Source organism: Annulohypoxylon truncatum (genome assembly GCF_022578515.1).
Source record: "Annulohypoxylon truncatum strain CBS 140777 unplaced genomic scaffold F4807scaffold_9, whole genome shotgun sequence".
In the NCBI taxonomy this organism is placed as follows: Eukaryota; Fungi; Ascomycota; class Sordariomycetes; order Xylariales; family Hypoxylaceae; genus Annulohypoxylon; species Annulohypoxylon truncatum.
In genome coordinates, this window is record NW_025953795.1 from 475810 (window position 1) to 490150 (window position 14341).

At 49.9% G+C, this 14341-nt stretch overlaps 3 protein-coding genes across 3 annotated transcripts; 1 reads left to right on the forward strand and 2 right to left on the reverse strand.

The window, feature by feature from the left end:
* Nucleotides 1-542: 542 nt before the first annotated feature.
* Nucleotides 543-4892, forward strand: F4807DRAFT_473035 (uncharacterized protein; the record flags this gene model as incomplete). Its single annotated transcript, XM_048003066.1, has 7 exons — nt 543-692; nt 772-1176; nt 1233-1342; nt 1401-2939; nt 3000-3107; nt 3165-3794; nt 3854-4892. 7 exons carry the CDS (start codon nt 543-545, stop codon nt 4188-4190), a joined length of 3279 nt encoding a protein of 1092 aa, XP_047856103.1. The 3' UTR covers nt 4191-4892.
* Nucleotides 4893-6588: 1696 nt separating this feature from the next.
* Nucleotides 6589-8138, reverse strand: F4807DRAFT_395012 (autophagy protein Apg5-domain-containing protein). Its single transcript, XM_047995943.1, has 4 exons — nt 7551-8138; nt 7344-7431; nt 7097-7270; nt 6589-6939 (listed from the first exon to the last, which is right to left on the reverse strand). The coding sequence occupies exons 1-4, from the start codon at nt 7875-7877 to the stop codon at nt 6743-6745; spliced, it is 786 nt and encodes a 261-aa protein (XP_047856104.1). The 5' UTR covers nt 7878-8138; the 3' UTR covers nt 6589-6742.
* A 1436-nt stretch (nt 8139-9574) lies between these two features.
* On the reverse strand, nt 9575-14107 carry F4807DRAFT_473044 (SNF2 family N-terminal domain-containing protein; the record flags this gene model as incomplete). Its single annotated transcript, XM_048003067.1, has 5 exons — nt 9575-11353; nt 11404-12182; nt 12250-13582; nt 13642-13874; nt 13951-14107. The coding sequence occupies 5 exons, from the start codon at nt 14105-14107 to the stop codon at nt 10148-10150; spliced, it is 3708 nt and encodes a 1235-aa protein (XP_047856105.1). The 3' UTR covers nt 9575-10147.
* Nucleotides 14108-14341: the final 234 nt, after the last annotated feature.

Consider the following 14341-nt stretch of genomic DNA (forward strand, 5'->3'; position numbering starts at 1 on the left):
CTCGCCCGGCGTCTGTACAGTTACAACAGACGTTAAGTAGTAGTAGCATAGTAGCTTCGTCTCTGCCCAACTGCTGATCTTCTGAATTTGGGCTCCTCCGGACCGCAGAGCTTCACCCAGGGACCCGGGACCGCCTCCACGCGCCTCGTTCGAGAACTGACGAGCTCTCGCAGCCTGTCCCCTACACCATATACGGAGTACAAGACAATTACACCGACCCTTCAATGTCATCATAAGCTTCACCAATAAGAGCTGCGACATCATCAGTGTCCCTTCCTCCACACCCTACCCTAACTGACCAGCGTGTAGTCTGAGCTTGTCTTGGCAAGGTCGACGAGCCGGTTGTTCCATCCTGCTCCGGGGCCATTTTGGTCTCCTTCCTGATCGCCTTTCTCATGACCACCTTCCCCGTTGTTTCTTTTTTTTTCGCCTTGCCTGACCTGTGCTTGCTTCCGCCTATGACTCTAAGCATATAACACCCCAAGCATGGAACCTGGGCCGCCTGAACATAAACGTCCCCGGCTTCTACATACCGGTCCGTCATGGTCAGCGCATCAGGCCGTATCACTGCCTCATCCTACCGCCGCACATCTGCCGCCAGCATCAGGTCCTCATCATCCTGCGCCGCCGCCCTACCAACATCCGTCCCAGCATCCGCCTCCATTCTCGCGGCCTCCCGAGCTGCCCTTGTCGTCGGCTCACCATCACCTCGACGACCGTCGCCATCATGAACACGACCAGTACCCGCCAATGCATGATTCTCTTCGACAGCCGCCTCTCCCTCCCTCGTCAGCGCATCCACCTTACCCGTCCTATGCCCCTCGAGAGCCGGTTGTGAAACGAGATCCTGCCGAAGAGAACTCCCTTCCCCAGCTGCGCCGACCAAACTCGACCGGTGGCGTTGCAGAGGGTCTTCAGCCCGGTCCTCATGGTCCTCCACATCCGAATCCTCCTCCGCCTCAAGACGATCCGCGACGACATATGAGTTACGACGGCGGGCCATCGATGCCGCATTCGCCGGCCATGTATAGGCAACCCCAGGGTTACCACCCTCCTCCGACGCCGGTCGCTCAGCACCCACCATATGACGCTCCTCACGTATACGGCCCTCCGGCCTCCATGTATCCCGTAGAGATTGCCACCAGTGCCAAGCGGAAAGCCCAGCGCGCCTCTCAGGTAGTGCTCCCTAAACGAGCTGTTGTAGTTCTAGCTGACTTAGAGTGTGTTATAAGGCTTGCGATAGTTGTAGGCAGCTCAAAGCTAAATGCGACGAGACTAAACCTTGCAAAAATTGCAGGGAGAAAAACATCGACTGCAAATATCGAGATCCCCCGGCAAAACAGTAAGTGGAGCTTAAAGTAAAAATATGGAACATAGTGCTCACCATAAGATGAATATAGGCCTGATAAAGTTACGGCGGATTTGTTGGAGATGCTCTCCACTATGAGGGACGAGTTGAATCATAAGCTGTCAAATATTAACGCGGAGCTTACTGGATTAGCACAGGCTAGTATGAATCAGAATCAGCGGATGCTTAACCTAGAAACCAAAGTCAAGCAGATTAATCCGGGGACCGACATGAAGGTCGAGTCAATTGAAGAAGAGGAGCATCCGGACGATTTCCCGCCTGGCTCTCCTGCGCCTGCTAGCAAGACCCAGGGCGAAGAATCGTTATCATCTCCGGGGGGCACTGTGGTGGAGCCGAGTCTGACTATGGATGAAGCTCACGCTACGTTACAAGAAGCGAACGACGACGATATGGAGGAACACCCGGGTCCGATTGTGACGCCTGGCAGGCCTGCCATGCCTCCGAACCACACGACATTAGCAGGTTTACTTTTGAAGTGGCCATCAATTGAGAGAATGGTCCACCATCTGATGGAAGCAGAGAAGATCTATCACCCTGACGAATATCCAATCCGGCAAGAACAGCAGCGCGGTATAATCCGCGTTTTTGGGAGAGGCGAGGGATTTGATCAGGACATTCGTGCCTCAGATAAAGAGACACCGCCGGACCATACCATGACCGACGTTTTGGACGACTGTTCGGATGTTGCATCGCCCTCCCCCGTAGGAGAAGCCTGGGGTCAAGTGGGCAGTTTGACGCCCCCTCCCGGTGTCGAGTACAGAGGAGGTGTTGTGAATGTTGATGGAAATCCAGATTGGGACTCGACGAAGATCTGGAGATACGTGCAGAGTTTCAGGGACAACATCCTTAACATGCACCCTATAATCATTCCGAGGGAGCTTACGGCCATGGTCAAAATATTCCTCGATACTCTACCGAAGTCTGAGAAAAGCCAAGGCAACAAAATGGGCGGGAATGCAAGATTCGTCAATCAGCCGAGTGGGATTATGCCGTTTGAAACGGGACAAAAGAGGAAGAGATCACCTGCCGCAGACGAGCAAACCCCCTCGACAACATTTGTAAAGCCTGGTCGACCTTATCGAAGCGTTCACAGCGCCCTCGTCCTGATGGTTTTTGCCCTGGGCAAGATTTGTTTACATAAAGACAAGATCCCCGACGCAGTTCACGAGTCAGACTCACCAATGCATCACTCGCCCTCAGTTCGCAACGGCATTTTAGCTTCGCCTTTGCAAGGATCGCCCCCGGGAATGTTTTCTCAGTCCCAATCCTCTAACATGCCGTCTCCTAAGGAAAGCGAGAGGATCCCCATGAGTCGGAGACCTTCCCTTCAGGGGAATCCTTCAGGCTCAAGGGGCCCTCATTCACATAAGCGGAATCTGGACGTCATCCCCGGCCTCGAATACTTCGCCCTTGCAATGGATATCATGGGTAGCCACATGGGCGGTTTCAATCTAAAGCACATCTACGTTCACATCTTAGCCGGACTGTATTACGGACAACTGGGTCGTGTACTTGAGAGTTGGTCTTATATATCTCTTGCAAGCCGGAATTTACAGGTCATACTCCGTCCGTAAGTGAAAACCTGGACGGAAATAAGTTATAGGCGTTGACATTAACTAATCGAAATTAGGAGTCTTGATCGCCTTTCGAAGTGGCACGACCAGGGTAGGAGCATTGGACAGTCCCGTAGGGATAATCAGCTGGCATTTGCCTTCTGGACCTGCCTGCAATTGGAAAGGTAATTCTCTTTAAGATTATTCTTGTCTGACAAGATACTAACACGCAAGATGCACAGTGATATTCTTGCCGAGCTGCCTCTCCCTCAGTCCGGTATCTTGCAGTATGAAGATAGGATGCCATATCCAAATTCCGAGTATGCCGTCAATCAGGGCTTCTCAGAGCACATAGTAACTGGTTATATTGCACAGCTGTATCTTCGAAAGCAGCTGAACCAGGTGCATACCCTTCTCTACGACTCGGAGAAGCAAAGCAAGAATAGGAACGGAATCTCGTTGAGCGACCCAGCCGTCGAAGAAGGCGTCAAGCGAATTGAGGAGATGCTAGCGAATTCGAGGAACCGCTGGGTGCCCGGTAGCTACCAGTGGGATGACAAAGACCCTCCGGCCAATGACATACTTGGAGCTCGCCTCCGTGCCAAATATTGGGGCTCGCAAGTTATCCTTTATCGACCCTTTTTGAGGGCCATCCTCGAACGAGAACCGTGGCCACCATATCACAACCAAGCAGGTTCTCCCGATGCCCAGCCGTCGCTCGAGATGGAAGAGATGCCTCGCAACGTGGATGCTAGGATTCTTCACTATGCCGGCTTGGCAATCAATGCCCTCGTCGAGAGTACCCGAGCGTTCCATGGGATACCTAGCACCCAACGAATTATCATTACCAACGTATTCGGAACTGCTCATGCGTAAGTGCAATTCATCCACTCGCACGGAAAACGACGACCAGTAGCTAACGTATTTACAGTCAATGGGGAAATCTCTTAACTCTTGCAGCGTGTTTCAAGGATAGGTATCTACGCAGGTTCATCGATGCGGAGACCCTAAACACTTTGTTTTCTAAAACGATTTCTTTCTTCCAAACGATTGCTACACCCACGAGCGCACTAAGAGCGGACATGAACATTTTGATCGGCTTGGCAAAGGATCTTGGGTTCATCCCGAACGAATACGACATCACAACCTCGAGCTTTTCAAGCATAGCGAGCGGTGGGCCTGGGTTACCGCCCATTAGTGACAACTTTCACCCCCCTCCGCCATCCGCGCTTGGACGACCTCCTCTACCTCCACCGCAAATTCCTTGAGAGATTCTGGGTTGTTAAATTGTACGACTACGACTGCGTCAAACGATACGGACGAGCGATGCTGTGGTGTTTTAATGGGGCTTTTTGGTCCCCCGCTCTTAGAGGTGGGACCAACTGCCCCATGTTTGGATTGGTGCGGTTATAATGTTCGATACTAGATGTATCGAGGACAAACTGTCATTTCATGCCATGTACATGGTGACAATGTCTGGTCGGGGGAGGTAATCTGTATTTGGAGGTTTCGCACCTAGCAACGGCGTTTTCGGGAGACTGTCCGGCGCGACAATGTTTGGTTCTACGGTGCCAGTTTGCATACTACAGGTACATTCGAACGTGCTTGGTTTCCGGCAAAAGTATTTCTCGTTGGTGTTTTTATACTCTTATTTTTCTACCCTATCATCGTTTGTGGCGCCAGCCCACTGGAGCATACACTACCGGCGTTTTTTCATCGAGGCAGCATTGGAATATCCTCTGTGGACAAGATTTTACGGAAACTCGACAGCTTAGGATACCCCCCTTTGCGAGAGCGCGCATCTTTTGTTGTGCTTTTATATTACTGCTACTACTACCACCACTACTACTGCTACATACACACTATATATATATATCAACATCGACGAGTATATACTTATTATACTTACTATTTACAAATTTGATACTTACGTCTATTTCTCTCCTAATCTTCGCGGTTCCTCATGGTTCGTCCTTCGACATTGCTCTACCAAAGATCCCCTGATGACTACGTTCGCCCTATCGTGTTCTTGAAAATCGTGATTTCTATCGTTCGGCATGAGGAAACGACACCGAATATTTGTCATGACGTGGACTCCTTTCGACAATGGTGCTCAATGCGTCTATCCCGTTTGGACCGGTTGCATATGTATTGTTACGATCTAAATGCCCCTTTTTTCCTCCTTCCATCATTCTCTCCCCCATCCATTCGCCGCATGGGCCAATGTACATATTGTTCGGTCGGTATCTTGGGCGGCTTGCATCGTTTTGTCTCGCTTTCTTCCTCTTGTTCTGCATGATATACGCGTGCGTCTGCGAGAGCATGGCGGTGGGAAGAACATTGTTCTGCTTCTGGTGGGAGCGGAGGAGATACCAAACTTATTTTACTTTTTTTTCGTCTTTTCGGTTTCGGGCTTTTATTCGGAAAGGGGGGGGGGGGAGCGGGTTTCGACCGAGTGGCTTACCTACCTAGGCTTTGGGGCTTGGGACTTGGGACTTGGGTTGGTCGGATTGATGGGCAAGCAAGGCATCGGGAGGATATGGATAAGGATCAGGATCAAGATAAGGGTAGGGATATATGGTTTAAGGCATATAGCATAGCATAGCATAGCATGGCTATCATGGTCGTCGTGCGCGCGTATATATGTGCCTAGGTACCTAGATACTATTCAGGCATACATACGTTTTGGACATATATAGGTACGCAACGTGCTGATTTACCTCTTTCACAACTTCAACGTTTCCACTGTCTAGGCTCGTTGGGGGGAGCGGGAAAAACGGCACTTCTGAAAATACGCCGGACGTCGTACAATCGATGTCGTTCGGGTGTCACGGGGTAAGATAAGTACCCTACCTAAGGTACCGAGGTCGTCGCACATCCAGACCCAACTGGCCCGACCTAACCCAGTGCAATATAGCGCCTCTAGAAGGCGAGAAAAGGGAAGGGAAGCAAAGAAAGGGGTGGGGGTCGCCCACCGTCTCGCCTGAATTTGAAACGCGACTGCCGATATCTATATTATCACTTCCCTATCTACTAACTTAAAGGCATATATACTCGTGACATGGATGTATGTGTTATCGAGCTTTCGTTATTAGGGGGTGGGTGAGGCGTGCGTGAGCGGTTTAACTAAACGCTCAGCCAATTCACGGGGAGCCAGGGGTTAATTAGGTAGAAAAAAAGGGGGTGGTGGCACAATCGGCTCGAGAGGTTAGATAGGTAGGTAGAGTAACGCAAAGCCTATCGAACATAAGTTGCCCTAGCAAACTTGATAATTTTTGCCCATTATTATCATTCCCCCCTCCCCCTTCGCTGTCCGGTGAGATATGGATGGATAGGGTGCGCGTATTGATCCGCACTCTTATGGATTCCACCTTTCTGCATACACGTGAGTCTCCGGTGCCGGTGAGAGAGGAGTAGTAATTGTCGCTTCCCGACCGGCCGGCTAACTTAGCGAATGGCACGTACAGCGCGGATATGGGATGGTTTGTCGTTCGACTGAACGCTATCCGCATGCATTTCCAAGACCATAGGCTATCAAGTAACCGCGCCGGTGGATAGGTGTAGTAAGCCCGAACATAAAAACAAGTTTTACGTCGAGAAACTTCTCTTTACTCTATTACGGGCTCTTTCCCCTTCGGAAAATAAATTCGACACGCTACCTATGCTATACTTCGCTACTTCCTGCCGCAAAGTTACTGCCGACAGACGGGTCGCGACCCACCCGTCCAGATCCATCGCGCCTGCTCTATTCGGACAAACCCTCTGAACCATTTACCGTTTCTTTATAAGGGCAAAAGGACAAAAAAAGAAAATCGTAAGTTTAAACATCTAAAGGCTTCACGACCAGGCACAGCCAACCGTCCGGATAAGCGGCCTCGCGCATGAGGTCCTCGAGCGGGGCGCGGAAGGGCACGCTGGCGCCGTGCAGGATCACGTCCGCGAGCACGGGATCCCGGCTGCTGGGGAACAGCCGCGGCAGGAGCGTTCGCAGGGCGGCGCCGAGGGTTTGGGGCGTTCCTGCGCCGGCGTTAACGCAAGGTAGTGGTTTGCTTGCTCAACTAAGGAGTGATGCAGGGACACGGAGATATGGAGATATAGGTTGGCGCTAGGGGAAAAGGGGGTTCTAGAGGCAAGGATAGAGGAAGAAGGGGGATAGGAGAAAGAGACGACGTACGCTCGCTAACGCGCGGCTGCACCAGAGACTGGACGACCTTGAACGAGCCCGCCTGTTCGCCGCCGGCGGGGTCGTCGGACGACTGCGGGATGTACACCCGTATAGGCACGTTCCTTAGCTCGCGCGAGGTGTTGAGGAGTCGGGAGTTCACCTTGGCGAAGGAGGCGTAATCGTCTAGTCTCTAGAGTTAGTCGCCCAAGTAACATATCACACATGAAAGCAAAATAGGGTTGTAAGTCGCCCTTACTATCTTGAACCGCGTTCCAAAGGGCGGTGGTATGATCTTTGGACAGTGACATGATCTGGTGCGCATTGCCGTTACGCACAAAGTCGGCCTATTTCCACATTTCGCAGGGTTAATACTAGCCTATTCAGCCACGCCCTCTCCCTGGCGTTGCTAGTGGCCGGACGTGATCTCGATAGCAAGGAAAGGGGGTTAGGGAGTGGAACTTGCCTCTTTAGCGCTATTAAGGAAGGTGTCCCCGATATCCCAGGCCAGGCCGTCGCTGACGGTTAGGCGCCAGGGCAGGGTCGGCTGGTACAGGTCGACGAGCAGGCCGACGGCGAGGTTGCGCAGCAGCACGTTCTCGTGGTGGAAGCTGGAGCACGGCAGGCCGAAGTACGCGGTCAGGCGCGGCAGGAGCAGGGCCAGGTAGCTCAGGCGCGGCACCGAGGCGACGAACGGTGTGTTGGGCGCCCCGGCATGGGTCACCAGCACTGGCACCTGCAGGTCCCAGAGCGTCTGCGGGATCGTCGACGACGAGGGCGGTGCGGAACTCATCTAGGGCGGGCCAGGGGGTAGGGCGCAGGGCAGGGTTAGGTGTGGAGGAGACGAGTAAGGTGGAAGGGGACCTGGAGCTGGCTGGCTACTGGTAAGCTGACTAATTGGTTACCGGTCTTCGCTAGTGCAAAAGACGTCGCGTATCATCTTCGCGATCACCCCGGTAGTAGCGTGTATAGAGAGCCCTGGTGCCTAGGTGGAAAAGTGTTGAGGTTGGTGATAAGCAGCGATAGTGATGATAGGAGGTGGTTTTCGTTGGAGGAGTTGGAGTTCCCATGCTTTGCGACGCGAATGACGGATGACCGGCCAAGAACGGCCGATCGGCGTTGCATATAGAGTGGGTACTGCAATAAGGCTGTAAAGCGGGGTAGCTTAAGGGTAGCTTTGGCTTATAGCTATCCGAAAGAGGTCTAGCGTTATACACGAGTCATTCGAATGCGCCTTGAACGCGCTGCGCTCCAATCCCCCCAATCCCTCAACGCACCCCCCAAGCTCTCCGCAGCTTTGGTACCCTAGCGACCTAGAACCGAATCTAATTAGCCTATCATGGAGTAGGAGCTTTGGGGCACCTTCCACCTTTACATACGTACATACTACATAGAAAGTCGGCAGGTACCAAGTTTCAGGGTTCAACAACCTGGTTCGGGCTTGTCATTACCGATTTTTACTTTCTCGTGGTTCGGAGTTTGAGTTTCCCAAACTTGGTTCGTGGCCCCATTATCGAACGAATTGAGTTCAAGTTAGTATTAGTAATTGGTAATATCAAGGTGTTCCAAGTTGTCGAAGAAATCGAACGGAGGTGGCTTGGGATTTCTATCATTTATCATTTATTATTCATCATTTACCGAGAGGCGGAACTTTGTAAGCCACCACGTGATGATTGCCCGTATATATACTTTTATGTAAGTACATTCATATACTTGGATACTTATTGGAATAAGCAAAATACATACATAATCTTGTGTCTTATATGTGCATATGTAGTTAAGTAGGTAAGTATGTCTTATAGATGCATGCACAGGATCCCATGTGATGGATGTCTCAATTTTATCTTGTCTCAGATTCATGCGTCGAATGAAAATGAATGACAATCTTCATCTTGTACTTTCGAAGAAACTTCCCTGTTGACTATAGGCGAGGCTGACAAAATACATACGAGTACTTCTCCGTCCTATCATTGTAATCTTCGGCTCAGGGTCCCATGCGTTCGGGTCAAGATCCTAGACTCTAATGTTTCTGTGTTTTCTTTCTTTGGTAATCCGGAGCCCTGAGGTGAAGCCCTGAATTCCCAGATCTAGGATTAGGGCTCATCTCGGTATTACTATTTTGCCAATGTATCGATACAGAAAGGATGAGGCGCCTCCCGTCATATATGATAGAAGTTGTCTGTCTCCATTGCTGCATTGGAAACTTGCAATAGCCGACTAACACGTCGTCCCTTGCATGCTCGTACCCGGATAGGCGAGAAGACAACTCGTCCATCCTCGTGTGTACCGATACTTGCACCTATCTGTACCAAAAGAGCTCGAGGTCGACATACATGCATCCCCGGACGTGGCACAGAGCAAACGGCGCCAGATACGGATGTAACAAGCGACGGCCTATTTTGGTCGGCTACTCATTGGGAATGAACACCCTAGACTTACGTCTTGTTTCGTCTTTGCTTATTATATCTCATCGATATCATCACTATTGGCAGCTGATGTGTCGATGCAAGGGAGAGATGTTTGCTAGATAGATCTCTTAGCTATATTAGCTTCATGCGTCTATCGTCCAAAGAGATCTCGAACATTTGCTCGGGACGGGCGGCTGAATCTTCCATACTCGTCTGTATGCTTTTTCTGACGCCTGATGGGTATCACTCCGATAGCAGCTCAAAAGGACATGCCTGGGCTACGGCTTGAAGCCGTATTCAGAGCAAGGTGGTTGGAAATGAGCTACATGTTTGGCGCTTCAATGTGGCCCTGAGATTATGACCCCTATTAATTATTTGAGCACCTGGATAATTGTAGCATAAACTTGCAATATGGAACACGAAGTATATATGGTGGGAAGCAAGCAATTCCATCTTTGCCATTCAAGCTGAGGCTAAATTGTAGTAAAAGCTAACAAGTGACCGGCCGTTAAATATGATCCCATCCTGCGATGACGAAGCAGAGAAGAACATGGCAGACCTGGCGTAGCTATTTACCTAGATAGGCATCCATGGATCATAAATATGATCCTGTCGTTAAATAGTTAGCAGTGGATCCACATATCCACTAACGCAACTATTCTTCCGGTACCTCCTCACCATCACCCTCGATGCCTCCATCTTCGTCCTCTTCCTCATCTTCGTCCTCATTTGGATTCCAAACCTCGTTATCCGAATCATCCCAAAAGCGTCCATCGTCTTCCACTTCATTATCTTGACCACCATCAGGAGCCTCGTCGTTCGCAGCAGTTGCGGGTTCTTCGGCTTCCTGGCGTTTGCGTTTTCGGCTCTGCTTCGTATCTCCCTTCGTAATGTCGTTTTGGAAAGATTCATCGATCTCCTCCAGCGTCATGTGCTCGTGAATTGCTCGTAACTCGCCCTTAGAATCACCTTTCCTGGCCCTGGCTTCCTTATTTTTCTGGATGAGCTCATCGATATCCTGCGCTGTGTACTTGGCCTGTCCTAGAAGCTTCGTGAGAATCTGCAGCTTTCGTTCGGGGACGAATGTGAAGTGGATTTGCGGAGAAGGCAGCATCTCGATGTTGTTGGCTCCTAGGCGGACTCGTAACGTCAGTTCCATCGCCCTTTCGAGGACGGCGGATTTGTTTAGGTCTTTGGCCGTCCATACACGCGTAGTAGCGCTGCCGTCTGGGCTGCTGTAGGATAAGAGTCTTCGGAGATTGTTCTTCTGGTGAGAAAAGTGGCTTCTCACCTCACTAGGGAAGCCCCTGAACTCTTTGTAATAAGCTGTACGTGGCTTAAGACGAAGGAACTGATCATAATCGCCTCCAAATAAGTACGCCGTTCCTTCATTTCTTAGGGTGGTAAGGTCATCGTCGTGTGAGTCGCTTTCATCCGCTTCAGGCTCAAGAGAACCTTCGTCGTGCTTTCCCGTTTCGGAAAGGGGGTCGTTTTCTCGCCTAACTCGTTTTTCGGGCGGCTCTTCTTCTTCATCGTCGTCGTCGTCTTCTTCACTCCACCCGTCCTCTTCCGCTTCTTCCTCTTGCTGGTTGCTATTGCCGTCATCGTTACCCACTACTTCGCCTTGGTTTACGAGCAAATTCATGGTGTCCATGAGCTCTTTTGCCTCTGGTGAATTCGCCGCCTCATCTATTTCAAACTGGAATAGATTTAACAACTGGACAAGGACGTCCACCATGGACCCTTGCGCTCGGGTCCCCAACTCCGGAAGGATCTTCTCGACTTGTTGACTCTCCCGAAATTGGTGGTAAGAGTTATTCACCTTCAAACGGTAAACTTCGACATCTTTAGTCTGACCAACCTATACTGAGTTAGTAAGTTAATCTATCTAGGGAAAATTGAATAACATACCCGGATAACTCTATGCACAGCTTGCATTTGGACAGGGAAGCTGTGAGCTTGAGTAGCTACCAAAACTCGAGCGCAGTTCTTGTGTAGGTTTGATCCCGCAAACCCCACCGCGTACATTTGTATCAAAATTTGACACGAATGATCATCGCTGTCGTTAAAGCTCGCGATTAATTCCCTACGCCGCTCCCCTGATAAGCCGGCGTGGAGGGTACGACAGTTTATCAGGAGGAACTGTAGTACTAGTTCGTAATAGTATGCTAGCACTGGCCTCGACTCTATGATCAGAAGCTTTCTGATTGTCTCTCCTGGTTTCCTGTCCAGCACATACTCCTTGACATGCTGTAGGATGTATCTTAGGACCGGTGACTTCCTAATCGCTAGCCGAACATGGTCGAGAGCGGTTTTAGGCTTTGTATCATGGGGCTCTAGTAGGAATGGTGCCAGACGAAGGAAGTTTACGTTGGTATTGCGCATACACTGCACGTGTTCAGCGTTGATACCAAATCCATTGAGGGAGAAGAGCTTTTCGAGTCGAAAGATGTCCATAGAAGCAGCCGCCAACTGAAACTTATGATAGAGAGTGGTAATAAAATGAAGCTTTTGATCCACCTCTTTCGATTTCTTCTTCTGCGACTTTACGCGCTGTTTCCCAATCTTCTTCAGGACTCCCATGTAATTGATGAGCAAGTCGATATGAGCGCCCTGGTAAGCTTCTTCTAGAGCACGATCAAGCTGAATATTGACGGTGAAATTGTAGACATTAGGGAGTAAGCCGTCCACTACACGATTCGGTTAGCAACGGCGTACTACAAGCAAGGGAGTTGACCATCTGAAGGTGTTACTCACAGCATACTAGCTTAGAACCTTTCCAATCCCAATGTAGGTTTGAGCTCGGTGCTCTTCGCAAGATCGCCAGTCTTTCAAAATACTTCAAATGCATCCGGGTCTCCTGTATGTCGACGACATTCTGTGCTTTGTACTTGTTAACCAGCTTAGCCATTATACCTGGTCTACCGGCAATGAGCTGATGATCGTCGTGAGGTTCCATGTCGTCAAGAGCTTCCAAATCCTCTGGTTCTTCAAATCTTTTATCCATCCTGTCCCACCTGCTCGCGTTCTCTTGAAGATATTTCTCTGCTTTTGGCCAGAGCAATCTCACGGGCCCCAAGAGGTCTGTAAGGAGGTTCATGCACGGCGTTGCCGTGATCAGTAGGGTAAATTGGCGTTCTAACAACGCCACTGACTTCCAGCACCGGGTGGTTGTATGTCGGATCTTGTACGCCTCATCAACAACGACGATTGAGAAACGCCGTCCCAATTCGGTGAAAGAAGATCGCCAATCTCCTTCCTTTATTTGTCCATTCTCATCGAGTACTTGGTTCGTACAAGTCCGACTTCCCCAGGTGTCTATTGACATCACGATAATTACCCTCGAAGCAGCGGGATCATCTTCATCCCAGACATAGTTCAAGTCGGGCGGCCACTCCCTGAACTCTTTTGCCGTAAGAACACGTGTTCTTCGCTGTGTCTCGGTTGCTCTCGCTCCGTCTCCAGATAAGATGATCTTCTTTATACTTCGAACGTTTGTCACTTGTTCGATTTCCTCAACCCATTGCGAAGCAACGATGAGGTTCGGCGCGAGAACAAGCATAGGGCAGTGCTTGAAATTACGCTCATCGACCTTCACGACGTTCAGATGGTGGCTTGCCATGATGTCTAGGCATGCGATAGTTGTAAAGGTCTTCCCCATACCCATAGAGTCCGCGAGAATCGCACCAAAGTATCGAGGTCTGTGTAATCTCTTTCGGTCCTTCCTCGCCTCTTTAGTTTCACCTGGAAACTCGTACGTTCTAGTCTCCTTATTCCAAAACTCGGGAAATTTAGGCTTCAGCCAGGGGAGCTCGCCAAGAAAATTCGCCATGATCCAGACGATGGCGGTAATCTGATTATCGAGAAAACCCTTTCGGCCTTCTTGACCGTCGAGGTGGGGGAAAAAAGGCGACTTCCATACTGTCAGATTATTACGACCAAATGTGCCACACTTCTCCATTCGAAGATATGAAGCACAGGGCTCGATAGGCGGCCCGAGGCTGTTTGGCGATGCTGCGATAATTGATTCAGTTGCGGCACTCACATCCTGAACTATGTCAGAGTCCGCCTCTTTAAACCCGTTCAAGCCCTAATTAATTGCCAGTCAGTCAGGTAGAAATAAAATAAGTAGTATCTGATTTCACGTACCTCGGCATCAATATCCTGCTGGCCATCAGCTTGAATGGCGTCCGAGATTTCCTTTAGAATTGACTCTTTGCTCATAGTCACGGATTTTCCCTGCATAATATTACCAGTTACCTGAAAACTACTGTCAGGCTGGTACCCCTCCAGCGCCTCGCCGATTACCCAGCGGGCAAAGTTCTCGTTGTCAATAATACGAGACGGGTGAATATCGTGGCCGGAATAGAATTCCTTGATCTCTATAGTCAGGATGTCAGCAGACTGTCTCTATTCGAGGATTTCGAGGATTTCGAGCGTGATTAAATAGGTACTTACCGTCCTGACTTTCGAAAATCTGGTGAGGGTCTAAACGACCATGGATAATATGGCTAACTTCAGTCTCCATGAGGGTGTCTTTAATCAACTGCGACCAATATTTGGTCTTACGAACGCCCGGCCGGAGCGGTCGCTTGGGTGGTGAATCTTCATCCATGATCATGGATGTATGTGAAGATTTGAAGTTGGAGTTGGATAAGATTGAGGTTGGATGAAGAAAGGAATGGAATTTTTAGATAGAGTGATGACCCAGGAAATACATAGGAAATAGCCTAGTTGCAATATTTTAGTACATCTATAAGAGCATAGAAGGCGCATACGATCAGTAAAATTGAATATAGTCAGCGAGTATAGTCTATTTTCGGCGAGTATAGCTAACTAGGTAGGAAGT